Here is a 24,989-nt window from a genome sequence, read left to right on the forward strand (position 1 = left end):
GCTCTGCCCCTGGCATTTATGGGATTGCCACTCCCGCCCAGGGGTAACAAGTCCCACTAAGATGATGGAAACATGGAGGTACGGAGTACCTAAGGGGTGGCTGCTTGCACAGTGGCTCCCCTGCCCCCCTCCCAGCCCCCACCCCATTCCTCCAATGAGACCAGAACTTTGGAGGAGATCACAGGATTTGGAGGGGTCTCCACTTCAGTCACCCAATTCTGCCGTGGAAGGGGGCCTCCGTGAGATGGTCACGGGGCTCAGGGCAGGGGCTCAGGGCAGCCACCCACCCCCTCCCCCAGCCCTCCCCAGACCCTTTCCCACACCCCCTCCCCTACCCCCCTCCCCCAGCATTCCCCAGGCCCCTCCCCGCACCCCCTTCCCCTTCTGGGCCAGCCAGTCCTGGCAGCCAAGGTGGTGCTGCAGCCGCACATAGCTGCATTCAGATCAGGGCCCCCGGTGGTGGGAACACAGCGTCCCTTGGTGCCCCGCCAGCCAGCTGCCCTCCCTCCTCCACTCTCCGAAGAGGCAGCGAGGTTCCCAGACACAACACATCCCCAGATGCAGACTGTCCGAGGCCTAAGCCCCGAGGATGCTTTGACTGCCTGTAAGCAAGGGACGTGGGTCCTACCTGTTCCGGATGGAGTGCTAGGAGCCCCACAGGGCTCACACCTGGCCTGCCTGACCTGCCCAGGCTGGACTGGGCAGTGGTTCTAGTCACCCCTCCTTCCTCTGGGTCGGGTAAGCCCTGGGCTCAGGTCACTTGTTCCGCCCCTTCTCCACCTCAACCATTGTCTTGGAGACACCTGTAGCTCTGCAGGTCTAGTGCTGGGCTCTGGCATGAGGCCGGCTCCAAGCGCAGGGTCCCCGGGGAGCCGTCGGCATGGCATTCTCCCTGGGTAGTCGTGCCAGCCCTGCAGCCTGGCACTTGGACTTCCATCTGCTTCCCCCACACACCATCCACCGCCCTGCTCTATCCATGCGTTGCCCCCTCCAAGCTTGTCCCCTCCCTGCCCTGGCTCCTGCTGGACACATGGCCTTCTCCAGAGCTCCCCCTTCATGAAGCCTTCCCAGACTGCTCCTCCAGCACCATCTGGTCAATGTGGACCTGGGGTGTCCTTCTGGGGATTAAGGGACAGGGCTTCTTCACCAAGGCTCACCCTCTCTCACTAGGACCCCCAGAAGCCCTGCCAGGCCAGGAGGTGGGTATATAGGACACAGGTTGGGCCTTGTCTGAGGCCTCCAGACTGCCTGGTAGAGTCAGGACTGGACCTGAACCTTGGTTGACCCATCCAGGCTGGATTGGGTGGGTCCCCCAACATGGAGTCAGTGGAGGATTCAGGGGTCAGAGATCAGAGAGCCCCCAACCAAAGCTTGACAAGAGCCCAAGATGAAGGGCCACAGGGCCTTGGCATGCGCAGGTCAGGTCAGTAGGCATGGACGGGGTGGGGTGGCCTGGACTGGGAACGGGGGTCAGTGATGGCTGTGTCTTGGCTGCATAGAGCATCAGTAACAGTGTTCTTAGTGGTCGCAGCAAAACCACATGCACCATGCCCTGAACTGACCACCAGCTGGCTATTTGCCATATCCCCAGGGCCATCGGAAGCCCCTCCAGTCTGGGAGATCCTTGGAGAACCCCGGACCCCAGCCCCAGCCCCCCACCTCTCACAGACACACCCAGAGCTGGGACAGGCCCAGATCCACACCCCACCCAAGAGCAGACACCCTCTGGGACCACCCAGAGGTGTCCCCTTGATTGTGCTGTCATCGATCCTGGGCGGCCAGAGGCAGCAATGACCAACCCTTGTGGGAGCCATGGAATCCGAGGGGGGTGGAGGGAAGACATGGTGGCACAGCTGGGGCTGAGGGTCCCTCCTTCCTCTCCTGGTACAGGAGGACCACCTCCTCCGGCCTCCCAGGAACGTGAGCACCCAGCTGTCACCCACGCTGGGTGACCCATGTCTCCCCACCATGGCGAGGGGGCAGGCAGACACCCCAGGCCACCCAGGAAGGGGGGCCCAGAGCTGGCACCCACCCTCTCTTCCCCACCCCTCAGGCCCGGCCCCCGGGGCTCCATGACCCCAAACAGCTGGTCGCTGCCCGGCGCAGCCCCTCCTGGGGCCCCTGGCGCAGCAGACAGGTGTTGTGTGTCTCAGCCCCCGTGACTGACACCAGGGCGGGAATTCCTAATTCAATAGAACAGAAAACTGGGGACTGCGGTGTGATCGCCCAAACTGCTGGATCTTGAGGAGCAAATATCCCGTTGGTCCCAATGGTGCCACATGCACACGGGCCGTAAAGCAGGGACAGAAGGGGGCCTGGCGGTCCTCATGGAAACCTTCTTCTCCAGGAGCCGCTTGCTCATAAAGGGGCTGTTTCGTGGAGAGCGAGCAGAGGGGAATGGCTGCCCTGGGCTTGATGTATCTGTGTGAACGCTTTGTAGTACTTGAGATTAATACAAATATTTAATAAAGAATCAGGATGGTTTATCTGTAATGCAAAGAGAATCACATTGCCTATATTTTTATTACTGAAAAATTGGAAGCAGGAAGAAATAATGATGTAAGCCACTGTATAAATGACAAAAATACCCATTCTGGTTATGTGCACCGCTCTACCCTATAAACATAATCTATTCGCAGGCCTCTTTCGGCGGATTCCAGAGTCTGCTCTGCGTTGTGGAGTTTAATATCACTCTGTTCTCAACAGCACAGGGAAGTGATTAAATAAGAAATAAATTTGGCTGTCACTGCATTTAAAATCAAATCAAGGATCATTTGTTACCCCAAATGAACCAGTTCTCCTTCCCTGCCCATAAGTAGGCCGCTGTTTGCCGAACCATTTAGAAATGTATATATAGTAAACTCGGCACATAATGGCTTGTACTATAATATGATCTTTATGGGGCTGCTGTGCAGAGCTGCCGACAGAACCATAAACAGCACATGGCTTTTTAAATTTAAAGTTATAGGTATGAGACTTCGCAGACCTGTCTCAAATCCATCTGAGTCTCGTTGGTGGAGGCCCACTGTGTGACCAGGGGCTGTGGCTCGGGCACCCCTTCTGCTCCCACCACCTGCCCCTGGAAGGAGGAGGGGCCAAAGCAGGACCCAGAATACAGGTCCTAACCCTACAGCCCCCCATCCCACCCCGAGGGACAGTAGAGCCCAGAGGAGGACACAGGAACTGACCCAAAGTGGCCTCGACTCTCTGGCCCAGGGAAAGCATCTGAGGGCTGGGGTGCCCAGCAGTGCCTGAGAAGCAGGGTGGGCAGAGGCACCAGGAGAGGGGTCCCAGGCTGGCCCAGGCTGGCCAGTTCCGTGGGACTCAGGGGACCTCTGGAGAAGGCAGGGCCCTGGGGTGACTTTCACGAGAGTTCCAACACAAACGTTGCACAGGGTCTTATATTTAAAGGGGTTGAGTTCCAGGAAGTGCATGGGCCCCTAACCCCGGCCCTGTGGGACTAGACAATCCAGGTAAAAACCCTGAGGGGTGGCACTGCCAGGCTTACCTGGGCAGGGGGGGAAGAAAGGGGGGGTCCCTTTCTCCAGGTCCACATAACCTGTCTCCTGCCCCTGGGCCACGAGCCCCGGCTGGCCTCTCAGCCCCCACATCCCTCTGGGTGCCTTCGGACTTGTGCATGTTGTCACCTCAGAGCTGCCCCCCATCAGGTGTCCATGACTGAGATGCCAGCTCCAGTGTGTCCTCAGGCTGCTGCTTCTACCACTGGGCAGGATGTTCACTCCTGCCCTGTCTCCCCAACCCCTGTGCAGGGGAAAGTCAGGCACAGAACCCACAGGCGGTGCTGGGGGGTGGCCAGGACTGGAGACAGTCCCCTTGTGGCCTCTCCTCTGGCCCCCAGGGCTGCAGTTGGAGCAGTGTCACCTGCCCAAGCCAGTGCCCCAGCCAGTGCCCCAGCCAGTTAAGGGCAGAGACACGGGGCAGTCACTCCGGGGAGGGCGCCTGAGGCCCAGGGAGAGGCAGGAGTGCTGGCTTCAGGGTCAGCCCAGCTCAGCACCTTGACTTTTGAGTTCCCCACCCCCCAGAGAGTGGGGCCTCTGGGAGGAAGCACTTCAGCTGAGCTGGGTCCAGGGCCTAGACTCACCTCTGACCCCCCTCCCCCAGGCTGAACCCTTTCCCCTAAACAACCCCATGTCCACGGAGCTGCTGGACATGCAGGCCCAGGGCTCTGTGCAACCCACGTGCTCACCCTCACCCATCCCTCCCAGGGGACGAAGCCCTCCAGCTGGCAGGGCTCAGCATCTGCCCCTGCAGGGCTGGGCATGGGAGAGCCACTTTACGGGCCGGTCCAGCGAGTGTCCCCAGGATGCCCACGGCCGCTTGCCAAGTACGCTTAGGTTAATGCTGCCACCTCGTTAGTGGCTCGCTGGACGAAATGTGCAATATAAACGTAGACTTTAATTGCTTTACTTTCTGTGGAGTCTTTAGCTGCTCCTGAAAGGAAATATGGCTAATAACCATGATTTCAAAGTCAGTTCTTGTTAGATTATGTCTCACCAAATGCCTTTTATTAGCTCATTATTTCACATTTTCTCCTCCCCCAAAAAAATCTTATATGTATATTTTGGCCCTAATTTTTAAATGCTCAAACAAATATGGATTATGCCTGGGGCTGTATGTGCAGGTGCAGGATGTGTGGACACAGCTCCGGCCCAGTGAGGGGCAGGGCGGCTGGGTTGGGCAGGCTCAGGGCCCTGAGGCCTCAGATAGCTCCCTCCTTCCTCGCAGGGAAAGCATGGGGTGTGGAGGGGGCTTCTGCTCTTGCCACCCTTGGGGACTCCCTGTCAGCCCCAGAGGACCCTCCGCCTCCTCCATTTGGAGCCCTCAGGGATGGTGAGGCATGATCCTTGGGTAATCTCCACGATGAGCAGCCCCACCCTCCGGGCTAGGTGGGAGAGTATAGGACAGGGCTCTGGTGCCTAGGCAGGCCAGCCTGTCCACTCCAGGACCTGGGCGCCTCCAGGCCTTGCTTCTTCCCCAGGAACACCAGTGAGTGCGCCCTTGCCCTGGTTGGCAGCGAAGGGCTTTTCAATTGCCCCAAGCTGGACACTCGAGATGTGGGCCTCAGGGCCTCACCACTGCTGGATCCTCAGATGCTGCTCCCCAGGGACCTGGCTCATGGACCAGGGGTCTCAGGAGGCCCAGACCCCCATGCGGAGGGACCACAGGGGCCGGGCCACTGGCCATGGTCTCGCACATCATCCCTCCACCCACCGTCCCTCAGCCACAGGAGACAAAGGGTGAGGGATCCTCGGCCCTTCCAGATGGAGAAACTGAGGCACAGGTGGGGGCTCCTCATTGAAAACCCCAGCCCCTGAGAGCCACCTCCAGCGCGCTGTGTTCACAAGGGTGTGTGTGTATGCACACATGCTCACTCTGCCTGGCGGCTCCCAAATGCAGCGAGAAGGACCCCGTGCACTTCTGCAGCCCTGGGGTGTGTGCAGAGAAAGCCAAGGCTGAGGGGCGGTCAGCCCAGGGGTTGGGGGGCACTCGGGCAGGCAGAGGGATACACGCTCCTCCCAGGCCCTGCCTTCAGCAGGTTGATCTTTATTGCCTGGAGAACAACAAATCACTCTCTGACAATAATCGGGATGAACAGACACTTAATTATGAGGCCATGAAACAGTGTGATTATTAATTTTAAATTGTGCAACCCGGTCTTATGGGTGGTCGTGGAGAGTTAGAGTGGGTGTTCCCTGGGGTCGGGGGCTGGGGGGGTTCCCAGGCAGCCCCAAACCACTCCCTCCAGCCAGGCCTTCAGTGCCCTCAGAGGTGGCCCGGCCAGCAGGCCCTGGGGCCTGCCTGGGGTGAGACCGAGCCAGCCCCTCATGTGAACTGGGAGCCGATCCTGCAGTGGTGCCCTGCAGACCTCCTTCTCGAAAGGCCCGGCTCCATGGAGAAGGCCCTGGGCCCTAGGCCGTTCCTCCAGCCAGGGCAGGAGTCGGCAGCAGTGTCCCGGGAAAGAGGAGGATTCAAGCATTCATTGGCACAGGGCTGACCTCAAGAGGTGACCGGTCCCCCAAGGCTCGGCAACACCTGCTCCCTCCTACAGCTTCTTTTTGCACACCTCCTGTCTCCCCAGACTTCTGTGATCCCTCTTGGGGTGCCTACGAGCCTCAGGGGTCCCCAGCCTCCCAGCTCTGTGGGGCCTTGGGGCTGCAGAGGCTGCCCTGGGGATGAGGCTGGGGGCACGTGGGGGCCAGAGCCCTGCTGTGAGGCGGCAGGACGCGGAGCACGGCAGTGGACGGCCCTCCCCGGCCACCAGTGAGGAACCCGGTGCCAGGCCAGGCAGCCTGTGCCAGCCGACTGCCAGCCAAGCTGTCGGCTGGTGGCGCTTGGCAGGCGGCGCGGCTGAGCGGGAAGGGATGTTTGCAGACTGCCGCTGACAGTTTCCCCGCCGAAACCTCGCTGGTTAAACAGAAGAAGTGAGCAGTGCCCACAGGCAGATCCTGGCCGGGAGATGGCAGGCAGGGAGAGATGCAGAGGGTGCAGCTCCCAGGGCTGGGGTACTCGAGGGACCTCCCCTCCCACCCAACTGTCCCTGGCAGCTGGGCCTGGGCTCTGGTGCCAGGCTGGCATCCAGACCCTCAAGGCTCTCCCTCTCCCCACGTCGGAGTACAGGGTGGTGGGCACTGGAGGAGATCTGGGGGAGAGGCCTTGGAGCCCTGTGCTGGGGTGCCTTCCCTGTGTGTCCCCCCAGCCTCATCTCGAGTTGAGGGTAACCTCCTGGCCTCCAGCCTCTCCTGGCCCCACTCTCTACAGAAGAAGCCCAAGTCCTGGGGCTGCCTGCCATCTCCTGGGAAGGGGGAGGGCGTCTCTGGGGGTGCTGGCGCCCATGTGTGTACCCAGCAGCAGGGTGGCTCTGCTGCTCCCAGATAGCCCAGGACTCAGGGAGCCCATGGGGCACAGGCCTCCGTATGCAGCGGGGCCCTCGGGGTGTGTGGGAGGGGTGGGGGGCACCCCAGGGCGACCCATGAGGTTCCATAGGCCGCTCGGGGTGGGGGGTGGCTAGTGGGGCAGAGGAGGGAGCAGAGAGAGATGGGAAGGGGTGAGGGGCCTGGGCTCCCTCCTGGCTTCCTTCCCGGCCTCAGTTTCCTAATCTGTAAGATGGTCGGCAGGGCCCCTCCGTCCCCGTGGGCAAATTTGCCCTGTGACCCAACATCCTCATTCTCCTGAGGGCCAGGCCCCTCCTGAGGGCTGCAGCTTCTCAGCATAAGTGCTGGGCAACCCTGGCCTTGCCTGCGCCCTTCCCCAGGTCCCTGTAGACAGGAGGACACCTCATCCCATGGCTCAGAGGCCCCAGGACTGTGGCCCCAGCAAAAGTGCAGAGCCCTGAGGAGGGGCCTGGTCAGGGTCACAGGGTGGGTGGGGGAGGTTCTGGGAACACAGCAAGTGCTCAGGACGTGGCTGCTGCTATGATCCGTTATCATAATTATTTTGTAATTTGTGGAAAAACACAATGAAATTATAGACTCAGAAAGTGCTTTGTAGAGTCAATAGCGTTGCCTTATACCTTGACCTTGGTGATGGGGCAGGGCAGAGTGGGGTCCAGAGAGCCTGGGGCCTGGCAGATCTGGTGGAGGCAAGCAGCCACCCCACCCTCCCCGTCCCCTTCCCCCTCCCCTGCCTGAAGATCAGACACGCAGGTGGGTCCTCCCAGCTACCCAGAGATTCCACATGTGGACTCCTGTCCTCCTCCCAGCTTGGGGGGCCCCTGTGTGTTGAGGACCTCTCTTCTCTGGGCATCTAACTGGAAATAGAGACCTCCCCTCCTTCACCTGCATTTTCATGAGAAGGCAGGGTGGGGGACAGGTCCCCCAATCCTGCTGGGCTCTCCTGGACCCCTCCTGCCACCTTGCTTTGGACTCTCCGGGTCCCCACGGTCCCCTAAGAAAAGCAGGCAGGTGGCTTCTGTTGCCATCACCAGAAACCAGATTTCTCAAGTGTGCACCGTCCCCGCCATTACAAATGAGGAAACAGAGGCTCAAAAGGCCAGTCCTTGTGCCGAGGTCGGCAGGGTGCCCCCGGGGTAGAGCTGAGCCTGACCCAGGGCCAGACTGGGACAGACAAGGTCTTGACCTCCAGCCCACTGGGAAGACACCAATCCAAAATATGAGTCTGGGTGAAGCCGTGCGGAGCGCCTTTAACAAGCACTGCTCTGCTCGTGGCTGGGGTGCGACCACAGCCCCTCCTGGGAGGCTGCCCTGGCCAAGGGTGCCCGAGCCAGGGCTGCAGGCTCCATGGGGCAGCCAGGGCCAAAGGGAAGGGTGGCCTTGGCAGAGGGACTGTGTGGGCAAAGGTCCCGTGGCAGAGACAGAGAGAAGGCCAAGGGGTCAAGGCACAGGGAGCGAAGGCCTGAGCGGGCCGGGAAGACAGGGGGTCAGAGGCAGGAGGAGCTGGTGTGGGGGAGGGGGGATTGCCAAGTAAAATACAGAATGCCCAGTTAATTTTAAATTTCAAATAGGGGCGGCCCGGTGGCTCAGCAGTTTAGCGCCGCCATCAGCATGGGGCGTGATCCTGGAGACCTGGGATCGAGTCCCGTGTCGGGCTCCCTGCATGGAGCCTGCTTCTCCCTCTGCCTGTGTCTCTGCCTCTCTCTCTCTGTCTGTCATGAGTGGATGAATAAAATCTTTAAAATAAATAAATAAATAAATAAATAAATAAATAAATAAATTTCAAATAAATGATGATTCCTTCGTTTGTGCCCCCAAATTGCATGGGACATACTAGAAAAATATTGGTGTGTGAAATTCAGATTTAATTAGATGTCACGTATTCTTACTTGGTACACCTGGGCAGCTTGAGAGCACCCACCCAGCTGCAGGGTGAGCCTGGGCCCGAATCTTGCCCCTGCCTGAGAGGCCCTGCTGGGTACACACAGACAGAGCTGACCTCCTTCCTGACCCTCCCATGCCCATGCTGCAAGGTCCTTTCCTGGAAGTGACAGAGGGGCCTGCGTCCAGCCAGTCGGCCCCCTTGCAGGAGGGAATATGTGACTGACCTTGGTTACTGGAGGCCTGGGTGCTACTGTCCTCGGTAGGCTCCATGCCCCCAGCCCCCTGCCCAGGCTCACTGGGTGGCTGCGGGGCTGCTCAGACCCCGCCTGGCCAGGCCGAAGGTGGAGGCCACTGGCTCCCCCGAAGCAGGTGATTAACATCTACTTTTAGAGCCAAAGGGGATTGATTATCAATAGTGCGGCCGCCAGTTATGGGAAGGGTACTAGGGGTGTTAATCTGCTCAAGGTTGGGAAACTGGTTTCCTGCTGTCTGGAGACGGAAGGAACCTCCCCTTCTGTCTCAGGAGGGACACAGTGACCAAATTGATGGCAGCCACAGAAGCTCGTTGTACACTCAGTGGCTTCTAGCCCCTGGCTTGAGAGGAAGTGGGGGCCTGCTGGGGACGGGGTGGGGGTGGCCTGCTCCGGAATCACTCCTTTCCCCAGCTCCTCCACCCCCCTGGGCCGGCAGAGGGGGCAGCCCAAGGCGAGGAAGTGTCCCCCACCCCACCAAAGCTCCGGGGCTCCCCTCCCAGACCCGGCACCTGGCCTCCAGGCATCCACCCACATGGGTGGGCGCCCCCCCAACCTCTCTCTCCTGCAGGATTCCATGACATCATCCAGGCCAGCCTGGGGGGACTGGGCTCTGGAAACTACAGGTTGGGGCAGGCAGGTGGCCAGGGCAGGCTGGGATGGAGAGGCCAGCCCTGCTTCCTGTGTGCACCCAGGCGCAACCTGGGCAATAGATGCAGTAAGTGCTTAGATCTCAATAATCAAAGAATAATCAATGGGTCTTTAATTTCCATACAATAACTGTCTTATTAAATCTAAATTTAATGTGCTTCTAGCATCCTTAATTTAAAGTGTTACTGCGCCCACCATCTGCTCCACTAACTACAAATGCAGGGAACACATGACTCAGAGCAGCACAAAAGCAAGGTGCTGGGACTCACATGCACAGCTGTGGCTCCAGTCGCACCCCCCCCCCACCGCCCCCAAGGCTGGCCCAGGGCGTGCACTCAGTCTCCCGCGCGTGTTCTCTCTCTCTCTCTCTCTCTCTCTCTCTCTGAGCACAACCCCAGAGCCAGCCGGGGAATCTGATGGGAGACAGGGCCACAGGAGATCCCCTTTCTCTTTTTTCTCTTTCCAGGGCTGGCCCCCCGCCCCCGCCCCGGGGCCGGTCATGCTGGCTCTGGGTGCCCCATCTTTGTCCTGGTGGTGTCCCTCAGCCCCCGCTCCACCCCCCCCCCCCAAGCAGGAAGCCAGGAAGCCTGTCCTGCTCCCCGCACCCCCGCCCCTCGACCGCTGCCCAGGGCACCGTGGACCCTCTGCTACCTCTGTCCCTGGACAGGTGCCAGGGTGTCTAGCCCCCTCAGGTGACCCTCATGACACCCTACCCCGGACATGAGATGCAGGGAAGCCTGTGGCTAGGGGCTGCTCACAGGACCCTTTTGCAAGGGGGACAAGATGGTGACAGGCCTGGCCGGCGGGGTGGGGGTGGGGGGGACTAGAGCACCTTCCTCCCGGTTGGGAGGGGCGGGGCGGGTTCACCAGTGGATGGCTGACCTTGGGGGGGTGGGAGGCATGTGGGGACAGCCTGGGGGGCATTGGGATTGGGAGACTACTGGCTCTTTGATCCCTTCCCTGGGCCTGCTAGATGGCTGCCTCTCTGGCCTTGTCCCTTGTCCCTTCCTGTCCCTTCCCCCAGTGTCTGGAAGTTGCCCTGGAAGCCCCTCCTGACCCAGGTCACCCCTGGTCTGGAAGGAGTCAGGAAGCCCCTTCTGGGACCAGCGATCCCAAGCTGGCTCTGTGCCACCGTGCCTCCCTCTTGTGCCCCTGGTCAGCCTGGCTCCACCCTGCAGCTAACAGCGTCCCCTGCCCCTGTCACCTGCCCTTCTTTTTTTTTAAAGATTTATTTATTTATTTATTTATGATAGACACAGAGAGAGAAAGAGAGGCAGAGACACAGGAGGAGGAAGAAGCAGGCTCCATGCGGGGAGCCTGATGAGGGACTCGATCCCGGGACTCCAGGATCGCGCCCTGGGCCAAAGGCAGGCGCCAAACCGCTGAGCCACCCAGGGATCCCTCACCTGCCCTTCTGAGAGCCAGGCCTTTGTGTCTCCGCTGCCCGCTTGAGGAAATTCAGCCACCTCTGGCAGGGCTGGGCTATCTATCCTGGAGATCAGTCACAGACACGGGCTCAGCCACACCACAACCCCGCTGGGGCCCTGCCCTCCTGCACCTGTCTGCTCTCAGTGCTCAGAGCCCCGCGGCTGGCCAGATCCCACCTGCAAGCCCATACTGGTGAGGGCACTCTGCCTGCCACGAGGGGCTCCTGGCTTGGGACCCCTGCTTGGGACAGTGGCCGGTGGAGGGTGTTGCCTGGCCTGACTCAGCTCCACCACCCACTGGCCATAGGAGTTACTTTTTTAAATTGTGGCAAAATACACAAAAGATAAAATTTACACGTTTAACCATTATAAAGTGGTCAATTGTACATTCCTAACAATGCAGTGCAGCCAATGCCACTACCCAAGTTTAGAACGTCATCTCCCCCCAGAAGGAGGTTGTGTGTCCGTTTGGCAGCTGCTCCCCCAGTCTGGGTCCCCGCGCCACTGGTCTGCTTCCCTGTCTCGGGCATTTGGCACAAGTGAAGTCCCACGGTGCACGTCCTCATGCACGTGGCTGCTTTCACTCAGCATCATGTCTTCCAGGTTCATCCATGTGGCCATGTGAATCAGCATCTCTCTCCTCTCTGGTTCTGAGCATTCCGTTGCGACGTGGACCCTGCGTGCTCATCCCCTCACCTGTAGATGCCCCTTGGGTGGTTTCTACCTCCCAGCCATCGCGACCAGGGCCATGGTGTGCGGGGGAGGACAGGGTTTTGCCTCAACATCCCCCTGGCAGTTCTTCGGGGTGTACAGGGCCCAGTGCCACTGCTGGGCCCCCTGGTGGCACCGTGAAGCAGGCCTGCAGCAGAGAGGTGTGAGCTGGGGGGTCCGTAGCCTCCGGTAACCCCACCTGTTGTATGGAAACTATCCCCGCTTTCCCATGGGGATGGCTGTCCGCACCAGGCTCCAAAGGTGACAGCCACGGTTTCTGAGCACACGCTATGCGCCAGCCACGTAGTTCGTGGCATGCGGTTGGTGCTCTATAAATACCAAACGGAGAGGCACTTTCCAATTTCCATGCCACCTGGACAAGGTAGAAACTGTTATTTCACAAAACCTCACAGAGGTTAAGTGACTTCAAAAGTCCCCCAGCCCGAGGGTGGAGCCGGGCTGCTCGCTGCCCGGGGCATCTGGCCAGAGGATGAAGCAGTTCCCATGCTGCTCTGCTCCCCACCGCACACCATGTGCCTTCGCCCAAGACACCTCGTGGGGACTAGCGCAGAGGTGTGGAGTATCTGGGGGAGGCCTGGCAACGTCCTGCCAGGGGCCCACACTGGCCCAGGCCTAGGCGGGGAGCCCCGGGCCACCCTCTGCTGGGTGGAGGTGACATGGGCACAGGACTCCTCTGTTGCAGGAATGGGGGGGAGGCCTGACCCAGTGGTCCAGGCCAGCCTCTGCTGGAGGGATCACCAGGAGAAGGCAGTTCAGAGGGGCACCTGCCTCCACATAGGGATGAAGGCTGAGGGTCAGACCCTTCACACTCCTGCCCTGAGCAGAAGAGAACAGAAGGGAGGCCACTGTGATCATGCTCCTGCAATGTGTGGCACACCTGATGGACACTGTCCCTCCTCCCTCCACAGCTTCCAGGTGGGAGCTACTGCTCCTGCACAGAGAAGGAGACTGAGGTTCAGAGTGGCCCAGCCAAGGCTCATGGAACATAAGCCCAGGGTCCTTCCCCATACGGCTTGTCCCCGCTTGACCCCGCTACTCTGGCTGCTGGGCCCAGCTTTCCCTGGATTCTTGTGCCAGCATCCCCCACTGGCATCCTTCTGTGGCTGAGCATATGCAGGCTGGGGAGCCTGGTTCTTGGCTGGCCTGAGCAGAACCTGTCCGGCCAGCACCCATTGAACCTATACTCTGCACCGTGCAGCAGTGTGGACCCCATAAGCATGACTTCGGGGGGCCCAAGCTCTTGGAGGCAGCCAGATACCATTTGATGGAGGGAAAAACCGAGGCCCAGAGGAGCTGTGTGCACGCCAAGGCCAAAGCGGGGAGAAAGGAGGGGGGAGGTGCTCCACACGGCCCATCCTGGTTGCTCTTAGGCCGCCTACCCACCCCCCCCCACCCCGCCACAGCCCCTCCCATGTGGGTTCCTGTACACAGACGTGTCCTAGGAAAGTTCCACTCTGCGGAGTTGGCTTCCGCCTGGATCCCGGCCTGGGTCCTCCCCGTAATCGACCGCTTGTTAATCAAATTGATTTCCATCCCAAAGTCCTGCTGGCTGCCTGCATTCCAGGAGCGGTATTTTGAGCACAGACATATAATCAAACAGCAAAAAGCAGAGGGCACACAGGGCCTCTCTGCCAATCGAATAAAAGCTAAATGGCCTGAGCTTTCAGGCCTAATCACTGCTGGATTCCCACTCAGGGTGGGTCTCCCGCGAGTCCGTCCATCCGATCAAGGCTGGGCTCCTCCAAGCACTTTGGCACCGGGTCCTAACTTCCCTTCCAGCCGTGCCCGCCTTGCCAGTCCTGCACTGCTCGTCTGAGGTGGCCTGATGCTCCCCTCCCAACCCAAGTCCAGCATCCCCTGCAGGAGGGGCTCCACCGTGTGGTCCTGGAGACGCTCATGGGCCAGCACTGGGCAGTGCACGACCTCCTGGTATGTCCCCTGGGACTGGAGTTCCCACAGGGGCTGAAGCCAGGGCACAAGTCAACTGTACAGCCCAGGCTGGCTCTGGGGCTGCACGGAGCCTGGGCCCGGGAAGGTTCTGGAAGGAGTGCGTTCGGTCCCAAAGCCGGGTGGCTTCCCAGGGCCTGTGTGCAGACGAGGCCAGGCACCCCTGCAGCCAGGGCCCCAGCCCAGGGAGACCCTTTCCAGCCCATGCAGGGCCTCCAGGTGGTGAGTCCGGCTTTGCCCTCCACCCCTCCCCTCCACCCCTCCTCACTCATCAAGGAGCAGGTGGGGCTTCCTTTCACACCCACCTTGTTGGCAGGGAGAGAGGCAGCCACTCTGATCAGAGCCAGCCCAGAGCTCCTTTCTCAGGAATCTGTCCTGGCCCTGGGGCCATCCCTCTCCGCTCCAAGCTCCGCACCCTAGTCCCCTCTCCACGGGGCCCCAGTCCCCTGTCCCTGTGACCCCCGTGCCCTGCAGGACCCCACAGCTTTGCCCTGCCCATCAGCCCTCAGGTCCAAGGCCTGGTGCTGGGGGCAGGGGCTCCATGGGCTTCTGGGGGGTGGGGCTGGGTCTAGGGGCGGGGCATGGTGGGGTGTGGCTGCGTCTCCTGCGGGCCTCAGCCTCTGCTGGCCACAGGGCTACCCTGGGTTGTGGGTGACAACCCTGGGTGATGGCCTCCCCATGAGGGAGCTGGAGCTGGGAACCTTATGGGTGGGGGGGTGGGGGGGGCTCCTGCAGTGATGACGGGGGCCCCGCCCTAGCAGAGAGAGCTCTCTGGGGTTCCTGTATTTTGTACTGGATGCAGTGTCCCCCTTAAGGTTTCCCCCCAGACCACAATTACTCCCTACCGACCCTTGGCCCTTTCCAGAGCCCTGACCCCAGAAGCTGAAGCCAGAATTGGGGCAGACGCTCACAGGGGTTGCAGCTGACACAGGGCTGCTCACCTGGCCTGCAGCCCAGCCCACCCTCCGTGGGAATTTTGCTCTGGCTTCTAAAGTGTCATTCAAGGCCCACCGCTGGTGACAAGAGTGGGTGCTCCACCCCCATGTGCGTAGCTGTGAGCTCCCTGCTTCTTTGGGGTTGTGGGGCTGCCTCTGCTGAGCCCTGCATCTGCAGGCTAACCCTGAGGGAACACAGATATTGCCCAGTGGGCTTGTCTGTTCACCCCCCATGGCTGCTTGGGTCAGATGCCGGCTCCTCAGGACCACAACCGCCTCCTCTCCGGGGACCTGACTGAGAAGCTGAGGGAGCCCCCAAGACCCCTGTTCCCAGCACCAGCTTCTGCAGGTTGGAGCCCCTCGGGGCAAGGGCTGTGTTAGGCCAGGCCACCTGCCCCTCACCTGCTCCTCACCTGCTCTGCTAGGCCCAGGGGTAGCCCCGGCAGGTGACTCCAGCTCTGGGCCCCTTGTGCCCCTCACAGGTATCCCCAGGTGAGCCACCTGGGCGCTCTGCCCTTCCTAAAAGAGCCCCGGGGTCACCCATGGGGACAGGCCAGGTGCCCTGTTCTTTCCCTCCTCAGAGGAAGGGCCGTGGGTCCCCTTGTGGCAGGGGCGAGGCATGGGCAGCCCTCGCCCCGGTCCGACACGTGAGGCTGTGGGAATGTACCACCTCTCTGTGGGCCCAGGCTGAGCCCCTCCAACCTGTCATCCTGGGGAGCCTCGCCCCTCAGCCCGGGTCACTGAGGTCAGTGCCGAGCAGGGATTGATTCAGATCCTGGCTCTACCATGGGGGAGACCCCGGATACTTAGGAGCCTCAATTTCCCTGCCTGAAAAATGGGGCTGGGACCAGGTGGCCTCACAGGGTTGTGTTGGGGCTTCCATGGGATCCTGCAGGGTCAGGCTGGCCCCCAGTGAGGCCTGAGCCAGAGTGCTGACTCCTGCTCACAGACCAGGGGTGCTCCTGCCTGCCCTCCTCACCCCCTGGGGGACCTATGTTGGATCTTGGCCCTGTCTGTGTTCTGTGGGTGGAGCAGTTCCCCACCAGAGGCGTAAGCACAGCCTTTCAGGCAGGTGGTGAGGCCTCGGGGGTCTCAGAGCCCAAAGGCCCCAGAGACCCTGCAGTCTGGAGGCCAAGGCCGAGGTCCAGAGAGGGGCAGACACATGCCAGGGTCACAGCTCATGGCCTAGTCAGACCTCAAAGCTGGGACTCCTCCAGGCCAGAGTCCCTTCAGTGCAGCATCGCTGGAGGTCGAGGACATGGGGAGGGGTTCTGTCAATGGATGAAGGAATGGGACCGGTGAGCAGCCAGAGTCCCTGTTGGCAGGGAGGCTGGGAGCCATCATTCCTGGGTGGTGCAGGCTCCACAGGCTGCTCACTCCCTCAGGGCGGGAAATGCTCTCCTAGCCTCGAGCTGCATCCAGGCCTCCACGGGCCCAGAGGAAGGAGGGGGTCAGGAGACAGCCCAGGTTGGAGACCCGGGCCGCTGGGGCCTGCAGAGGTCACGTTCCCCACCACTGCCTCATGGACTGTCCCTGGGGGCTGCCGCTAGGGGTGACCTTCCCTCTTGGCAAGGGCAGACTCCTATGACTGCTTCATTGGGGGCAAACTTCTGCCCCTGCCCTACTCCAGAAGGCTGGCCACTGCTGGAGCGGGGTGAGAGCCATAGAGTGGGATGCCCCGAGGGGTGGTGTGGCCCATCTGGGTGCCAGCATGGGCCCCCCTCTCCTGGAACCTCCATCCCAGGGAGGGCTGCCTCCTGAATCAGGTGCCCAGGGCTGCTGGGGGAGTGCTTTTCCAGGGCCTGCGTCACCACAGGGAGGCCAGAGGGACACACATGGCTGGCTCCTGGCCAGGGTCACTTCTGTCCCTAACTGGCAGAGTGGGGACACACCAGCCCATCCCTCACATACGGCGTTACTGAGGCAGGAGCCGGCTGGCCCCAGGCCATGCACCGAGCTCGGGGGCACAGGGGCTCTGTCCCAGGTTGATTGGCCCTGTTTGAGGCCCTGATGGCCCACCCTGGAGGAACAGGCTGCCTTTCCTAGAAGCCGGAGCCTCTGCATGCCCCCGCCTCCAGGCAGTGCTAACCATCTCCCAGCCCCAATGTCTGCTGGAGTTAGTCAATTATGGGTCCCAGGGGGCTGGGAGCAGCTTCTGCTTAGCTGGACCTGCCTCCCTAGCATGGGGGGGCAGGGGGAGGTTTGTGAGGATGTCTGGATGAGACCCCTGGCGCTATCATTGTCAGGGCCACCGTGTTGCCCACTTGGGCTCCTCCACCCTCCCCACCGCCTCTCTCGGTTAGAAACCTACAGCTGAACCCAGTCCCTACGAGTGGGCCCAGGGAGTTCTGGCCGGGGGGCTAGGATCACAGCAGCCTTCCCACCCCTGGTCCACCCGGAACAGCTTCCCTTCACTGATGGAGGCTCCATCGAGGGGGTTACAGGGGAGGGACAGACCCAGGCCGGAGATCCCGTCCAGCCTCCCCTCGTGGCTATGCTCCCACTGAAGGCACCTGATGCATCCCCACCTCCACCTTACAGGCTCCTGGGCCCCTCCCTACCTCAGCCCCATCCCTCAGTACAGGCCACAGACTCCCTAGGAGAGCCCAAGAAACACCCCCAGGGCCAATGGCATCGTGCCCCCTTGGATACAGGGGCAGCCGACCCTCTATAACCCCTACTGTCACCTCCTGCATGTCCACCATGTGCCCAGACACGTGGAGGCCTCCAGTGGCCAAAATATCTCAGAGCCAGGTGCACTGAAGACCCCATCCCTTCTCCCACCCTACCCCCCTTCCCAACCCAGTGCCCTAATCTACTGTCCACCTGTCCACCCTCCCCTTTCTTTCTGATGGAGATACCCCAGTGGTCCCTTGACAAGTGTCTGTGTCCACATCTAAGCAGACCCCCCTGCCCCAGCCCTCCTGGGGCCACCTGATGGCATGGACATAACAGAGCTGAGACTGACCCGCCCCAAGCCCCTACCCAAGATGAGTAGGGACTCTCTTCTAGCCAGGCTTTGCCAGCATGGCAGGGGGTGCCCAGTGCAGGGCCTCAGGCTCCCCCTCCAGGCAGGGACGGTGCCCATCCAGTGGGGGTTGTGAAGAACACACCACTGAAGGCTTGTCAATGACGAGTGATCGCCCCTGGCCCTCTCGCCTCCCTGCCCACCTCCTGCACTTCCTCCACAGGCTTAGAACCACCCCCACCCCAGGGGCTCAGACCCTTTATGCTGAGGACAAAGGGCTCCAGGGCAGAGCCTCTGGTCCTGCTGACGCTGCACCCTCCTCAAAGGGCAGGACAAAGGGTTGAGAGGAGGGGCTGAGGGTCTGATGCCTCAGCCAGTCTCTGTCCAGACTGCGAGGGAAGGGAGGCCGGCTGAAGGACAGGGGCGTGGGGGTGGGGGGGTGGTACAGAGCACAGGCTGGCGGGTGCCTGGACCCTCATCCTGAAACACCTGGAGACCCCATGTCACAGGATCCCAGCAGAACTGGGTTCCAAGCCCAGATCCTCCTCGCACCCCCACTCCTAGGGCCTCAGCTGGCCCTGGACCGCCTGGGTGGGGCATTTGGAAGTCTGTGAGGGGACTTCAGGGCCTCCCAGGTGTGTGTCCCATGGCCCAAGGGTGGGCTATCTCCACCAGCCCAGGGAGGTGATGAGGGAATCCACCGCATCCAGCAGCTTGGAGGCCTGGGTGGGAAGGGGCAAGCCCGAGATGACTCCGGTCAGCTGGACTGGGGGTGGCAGGAAACAGCTCTGAAAACAAGACCAGAAGTGGCACGCTGTCCCGGTGGCCAGAGCTGGGCCTGGGGGTGGGGTGGGCACATGCATACCCAGCTCCCCAGCGCTGCCCAGCCCAGACTCCCTGGGCATTCCTGGGGAGAGACTGTGATGTGTAGATCCCACCCCACCATGCCCCTGGATGCAGGGCTCCCCAGTGCAGAGGGCCCCTTAGAAACCCACGCCTAACCACTTTAGACTCTGTGCCTTCTCCATGCTGGCCATGGCTCCAGGGGACCGCATTCTGGGGACATCCCCAGGAAGCAGGTCTACAGACCCCGGCCCTTGGGAGAAGCAGCTCACTAAACAAGTGAGCAAACACACCCATGGCTCAGCTCAGGCAGAGAGCAGCGGGGCAGACGTGAAGGAATCAAGGAATCGGGAGCCTGCCCCGTGGGTGGTGAGGGTGAGGTGGGGCAGGAGGGGTGCATGTGCGAGGGGGGTGAGGGGGCCCTAATCCAGGTCTGAGGGACACACTGATGCCCTGCTCACCCAGGGTTCAGGTTTCAGGGGAAGCTGAAACAAAGGAGGCAGAGATGTGAGAACCTCCATCCAGAGCTGGTCTGGTCAGATGGTGCCAACGATGGTGGGAGATGCTGTGGGGGCCACCCAGTCTCAGAGGTCCCAGTCAGGCCAGGGCACCTTCTGTTCTGTTCATTTGCAATTCTCCCTCTGTCCATCTAGGGGCAGACCCGGCCAGGAGGAGGTAGCTGGGGTGGAAGGAGGTAGCCTCACACCTGGTGGGTGGCTGGCAGGTGAGCCAGGTGAGTTGGCTTTCCCAGTTTACAGACAATAAAGAGAAAAGGAGCCCCTCCCAGGCCAGCCCAGGGCCCTCCCACAAGCATGTCACCCCCTCCACCCCTGGGCATCCTGCCCACCCAGCCCCCTGCCCCTGTAAGTTAAGACATTAGAGGAAGGAGAGGTAAGGCCCCAGTGGCGCCGGACCCCACAGCAGCCAGATCTCTGCTGCTGGGTGGGCAGTGGACAACGAGCCTGTGGGCCCCACCCCCACCTGGTGATCCTGGGCCCAGAGGGTGTCCCAAGTCTCCCCGGGACCCCTGCACAACAGCCGGCTTCCTCCCTGGCCCCGCAGTGTCTGCCCCAGTCCCACTGACTGAGTAAAGTGCAGGCCACTTGGGTTTGAACTGACTTTATTCACTTGGGTTTGAACTGACTTTATTATTCTGTAAATGTGAATTTTACAAAGCGCTTTACAATTAACGATCACATCCTCCTGTTTGTAACTGACTTCCACCTCCTGAACTGGCTCTGCGCGCAACAGAAGCCCTGGGTTTCCTGGCCGCCCGTGGGGCGGACGTCTCTGCAGGCGGAGTGACCAGTGCAGCATCGTCGGCCTCGGCTCAGAAGCAACAGTCTTGACTCTGCAGAACAGCAGTGGGAAGGAGAGAGGACGCACCTGCTGAGGCTAGAACCAGCTCGCTCACGGTGGGGGGGGGGGGGGGGGAGGTTCTAGGAAACAAACCTGCTCCACGGCATAGGGACAGTGATTTCATTTATTTATTGTTTAACAGTCGTGAGTTACAGTAGGACTTAACCCCTCACCAGACTGGACATCAACCGTCTCTTTGTAAAAAGGCTCTTTTTTCCAAACATTCCGTCCAAAGGATGAATGGTCTGTTTGCACCCAGTGCCATCCAAATGTTCAAGTCAAAAATATTTATACATTTTATACTTAGTTCTTTTTTTTTTTTTTTGTCTGCTAAAAATAGTATTGCAAGTTTTGGCTTCTTTTGACATAAAAATTACAATCATGTGCAAAACGCTAACAATGAAAGGGTTGATCAGAATTCAAGCAGGTTGTCCAATCTGAATGCTTTAGATTCTGCATAATTTTCCTTTTCAGTTTTTTTTTTCCAAAGAAACAAAACAAACAAACAAACAAAATCCAAAACCTTTGCCATGTTAGAAACATCTTGTACCAAGCCCTAACGATCTCTGGCCGGCAGTGGCAGCGGGTAACACGTGCTCGGAGCTGCCCGGCTGACATAATGACAAATTTATGCACCAGCAACATTCTGAAACAGTAGTTAAAGCTCAAGACAGCTATGAACTCTCAATTCTGTGTTTAGGATTTACTGCTCGCAGAAGCAAACAGAGGTTTCCTTGCAGTTTTCCGTTGCTTAATGGGCCATCGGCCTCCTTCCACCAGCATCAAGATATTTCCATAAAAATAACCCATCTGAGGGGAATCTAAGCAGTAAATGGCTGGGGGATGGGTGTGAGCTGGTGCTCTGAAGGTTCCTGCCATTAAAAGGGATCGGGTCAGGGCCCCCCCCTCAAACCCTGAACACCCTAGTGGCTGTCCCCACCCCCACCATCCCCTCCCAGCTCCAAGCACAACCAAAGGAGAAGGAGCTCCCACGGCGGTCCTGGCACCAGGGCTGGCACCAGGGTGGCCGGCAGAGGGGCTGTGGCCGCTCACCCACGGCCACGGCCACAGCCACGGCCGCATTGGGGGGATGGGGCAAGGCAAGACAATCGATTCAAACGCAAAGTGAAGCAACCACAGAGAACTCTGGGTGAGAGCAGACACAGTGCAGAACACAAGACAGAATTCAAGTACCGAGACGCACCGGCCAGGCCGGCGGCCCTACCGGCTCACAGTATCCGTCACATCTCCTCATCCCTGCTTCTGGACCTTCTGCGCTGCATTCCAGCCGCCTCCTGCGGCACAGCCCGGTGGCTGGGGAGGGCGGGGGAGGACGGGGGGCCCAGCCGGCTGCCCACCGTGTCCGCTCCGCCAGGGTCCAGTCCCTTTCCTCCTCGAGAAGGCGCGGGTCTAACTTAGCTCTATAATAGACTCTACATAGTGTATGCATATTGCTAATAGTCAAGCTCGAGAATAAAGGTGCAGACATGTCATAAATACTGAGTGGCTTGTCTCTCGGTCTACAGGGTCTGGGTGAGTCAGGATCACGCTCACAGGACAGGATTAGTCGTCTTGTAAACAGAGGAGGGGGAGGGTCCGGTTTTCTTAATTGGTTTTCCTTGGGAAAAATGATCAGAAGATGCTAAGGCACTCTGGAAGGCCCCTCCGAGCCCAGGCCCGCCGCTGCCCGCCCCGCGGAACATTCAGGACGCGGAGGGAGCGCCCCGGCAGATACAATCATCAGCCATGCCCGTCTGCAAACGCTCTGGACCCACGTCCACCGCGGGACACATTAGTGCAAAACGCTCGGCCTGGCCCGCCTGGGGCACAGGGAGAGCTCAGAACCCATTCACATTGAAGTACTAAAGTTTCACGTATAGCTCTTGCCTTCCTTACCCAGAACAACAAAACAGACGGCGGTTATAAACAATTAAGGGACAGAGGCATGGGACTTTGTGCTGGCCTGAGCAGCGGTCAGGCCTTCTCTGTGCGGGCGCCGCCCCGCCTCCACCGGGCCAGGGGCACCCCTTCGTGTCCTGGCCTCAGGTTGGGGTTGGGGGGGCCCACTCTGGAGTGGAGGAGAGAGGGATGAGGGGAGGGAGGGAGGGGGAGGAGGGAGAGCGAGTGCGCGAGCCCTTCTGCTGACAGCCAGGACAGGCTGGCTATCTCCCCAGGGTCCTTAGGGATGGTCAAATTAAAGTGCACGTTGGGGTCAGGAAAGGAAGCTGCAGAGGGTGATGGGGTCCACCCTACCCATCCTCCCCTCCATCCCCCACTGGCTGCCTGAGGATGCTGGGGGCTGGCCTCTCAGGTGCAGGAGGGTGAGTTCCCAAGTGGCCTGTAGCCCCAGCCCCACGCAGCTCCAAGCCCGACTGGGCCCGGGTCAGGGAAAAAAGAGGTGGAGAGAGAGGCTCAGCTTGGGGCCAGTGGTGGGTTTGGAGCCCAGCCGGAGTGGAGACCTTTCAGGCCCAGACTACCCCCTTGCCCACCCCCGGCCTCGGGCACAGGGGCTGAGACGAGCTCCCACGGGGCCTGCCCAAGCTCCCCTCACCCCTTTCCAGGAGCCATCGGATCTTCCTGAAACACAGGCAGGGGTCTGGCCTGGCTGGAGGAGGCCAGGAGGCTCTGCCCACAGCCCAGGTCTCCCCCAAAGCCTCTCCCAGCAGGGCAGCAGTCAGGAGGAATCTGAGTGGAAGGTGCCTAAGCCCCCACCGCAGGTTGCCTGCAGCCGGGTGTGTGTGGGGGCTCAGCTTTGTGGGTCACAGGGAGGGCTGAGCCAACCTGCGCAGCCCTGCATGCACACACAGGTGGCGCGGGCTTGCTCTTGCTCTGCACCTGGTCTGGGGAGGCAGTGGGCTGGGGACAGGGAGAGGGACCAACAGACCCCTTCAAGTCTGGGAACAGAGGGGTGTCTGGTCCTGCTGGGGTGGGGTGCTTCAGGAGGAAGCAAGCCCCCGGAACAAGTGGCCAAGTGAGCACCCTCGCTCATCGAAAAACTGAACTTCAAAGTGAGCATTCCAGCTTGTAACAAACCAACACCTTCTGCGAGCCCCTCCTGGCTGCGCCCTGCCACTGCATTCCAGAAGCTCAGCACCTGCCACTCCAGGCTCCCTGTGCCTGACCCCCTGGCCTCAGAGTGCACATGCCCCCAGGTCTGCAGCACAATATGGGGATGCACTCCAGCCCAGCCTGGCTCCCACCCCCACCTTCTGCTGAGCGAGGTCCCTGGGCCCCTCCTTTGTCACACACCCTGGCTGCGTCTCCCTGGGACCCTCCCTGCTCCTAACAGGAGGCGAGTGGGACCTGGGTCAGGGTTGGGTGGGATGCATACACAGATGACCCAGCCCCAAGCATAGTGGGTTGAGGGCAGGGACACCAAATCCTCCCTAATTTTTTGCTCTTTTGGGTCTGAAAGTTTCAAACCATACATGAAATAGATCTGAATTAAGACAGAAACAAATAAACAAACAAACGTAATCCCAACATGGCTGAGGGCTGTGGGGCTGCACCAACCACAGGGCAGCAGGTGGCCCGGGTGGAGCCAGGTGGGGGGCACTCGGGGCAGCAGCTCTGCCTGTCGGCCCAGGTACACAAGGGGCCGTGGAGCTAAGGGTGCAGGGAGGGCCTTCGGGCAGGGTGGAACAACGAAGGTGTATGGACTCTCCCTCCCCTCCCCACTGTACCCACACCACTACCCCCCCACACACACTCAAACACACACGCACACTCACACACGCGCTCCTGCACCCCACGCACACAGAGGACCCGGCAGGCCTGACCCCCGAGTCTCAGGAAGAGGGAAAATAAGAGGAGTTTGGCCCCTGGGGGCCCAGCCCTGGCCCCTGGCCTCAGAGGGGTGGGTGGGGTTCCCCCGCCGGGTGAGCAATGAGTGTCAGGAGACGCGTGCCCCGCCATAGGCCCCCACTCGGACTCCCAGGCCCTGGGGCCACAGGCTCTCGCCCCTCCTGGAGCAGGGTCAGGGGCCCACAGCCTGGAGACGAACCTCGCGGATACCAAAGGAGCCCTGGGACCTTCCTCGCAACTAGGTCACCAGTGGACTGATCCTTTACAGTATAACGAATGCATTTGTTTCCTTCATAAACTTTAAATACAAGCAGAATAAAAATCACATTTTTTTCAGGCAACAGTAGCAGTTCCGTAGGTAAGTGGCTTGATCACATTTGTTTGTATTAGTAACGCATGCAAGCAGCTTTAGTACCGGTCCCGCGAGGCTCCCGGCGGCTCTCTACAAGGCCCCTGCGTACGATGGCTCCTGTCTCCGGGTGGCGGCGGGCGTCTGCGGCCGGCTGGAGCTGGCGCTGCCCTGCTCAAAGGGCTGCGGGGGGCTCTGGGCACCAGTGGGCGGCGGCTCGGGTGCTGCCACCTCCTGGATGACCGAGCTGGCCCCATCCGCCTCCTCGCCCGCATCAAACGTGGGGTTGGCGGCGGCGCTCAGGTCGACATTCACAGCGTCAGTCCTCAGAGCCACGATGGTGGCCGCATCGCCCCGCCGCTCCGCGTAGATGCGCTGCTCGAACACCTGCGCTGTGGCGGGTGGGAAGTCGGGGTCGAGAGGCACACCGGCGGCTGAGGAGCCCATGACCGTGCGGTACATCTCCACGCCCTCGGGCAGCATGGACTTGATCTTGGGCAGCCAGCGCTTGCGGACACGGCGGGCATTGGTGCACATGTCCGCTGCGATGACGTTCATCTCGCTCTCCTTGAAGCTGGGGGCGAAGTTCTGGCAGTACACTGCAAGCACAGGGTGCCAGGAGGCGGGCATCAGTGGCGAGGGGCCCCAGACGAGCCTTGGGGTCAGGGTGCTCACGTCCCTCCCAGGCCTGCACATGGTTCTCCTCCCTGCCGCCCAGGGCCCTCCTGGCCTCAGCCTGAAGACCAGTGGTCACTCTCCTCCCTCCGGCCGAATGTCAGGGGAAGAGGGGCGGGCCAGCGGCAGGGCACAGGCCGGGGCCTCTCCCTGAGCACCGGCTGGCTGTGTGGCCTTGTGCAGGTCCCTAGCATCTCCAGTCCTCACCATTCTGCTCTGAACCCCCAACCTTGGCACCAGGGCCTGCTGAGAC

The 24,989-nt window shown here is 60.6% G+C and overlaps 1 protein-coding gene and 1 long non-coding RNA gene across 3 annotated transcripts in view; one reads left to right on the forward strand and one right to left on the reverse strand.

Moving 5' to 3' along the window:
• The first annotated feature begins 13,861 nt into the window (after positions 1–13,861).
• LOC121473030 lies at positions 13,862–19,926 on the forward strand. The gene is made up of 3 exons (XR_005983076.1): positions 13,862–14,025; positions 19,203–19,282; positions 19,801–19,926. It is a non-coding gene; the product is annotated as an uncharacterized LOC121473030 (long non-coding RNA).
• The window catches only part of NACC2 (NACC family member 2), a 68,662-nt gene continuing 63,325 nt past the window's right edge, over positions 19,653–24,989 (reverse strand). For both annotated transcript variants that reach the window (XM_041724916.1, XM_041724915.1), the window contains one exon: positions 19,653–24,660. In XM_041724916.1, coding sequence (XP_041580850.1) covers positions 24,155–24,660 — 506 coding nt within the window. In that variant the 3' untranslated portion in view covers positions 19,653–24,154. The remainder of the gene's footprint in view (positions 24,661–24,989) is intronic.

Source organism: Vulpes lagopus, chromosome 12, assembly GCF_018345385.1.
Source record: "Vulpes lagopus strain Blue_001 chromosome 12, ASM1834538v1, whole genome shotgun sequence".
Lineage (NCBI taxonomy): Eukaryota > Metazoa > Chordata > Mammalia > Carnivora > Canidae > Vulpes > Vulpes lagopus.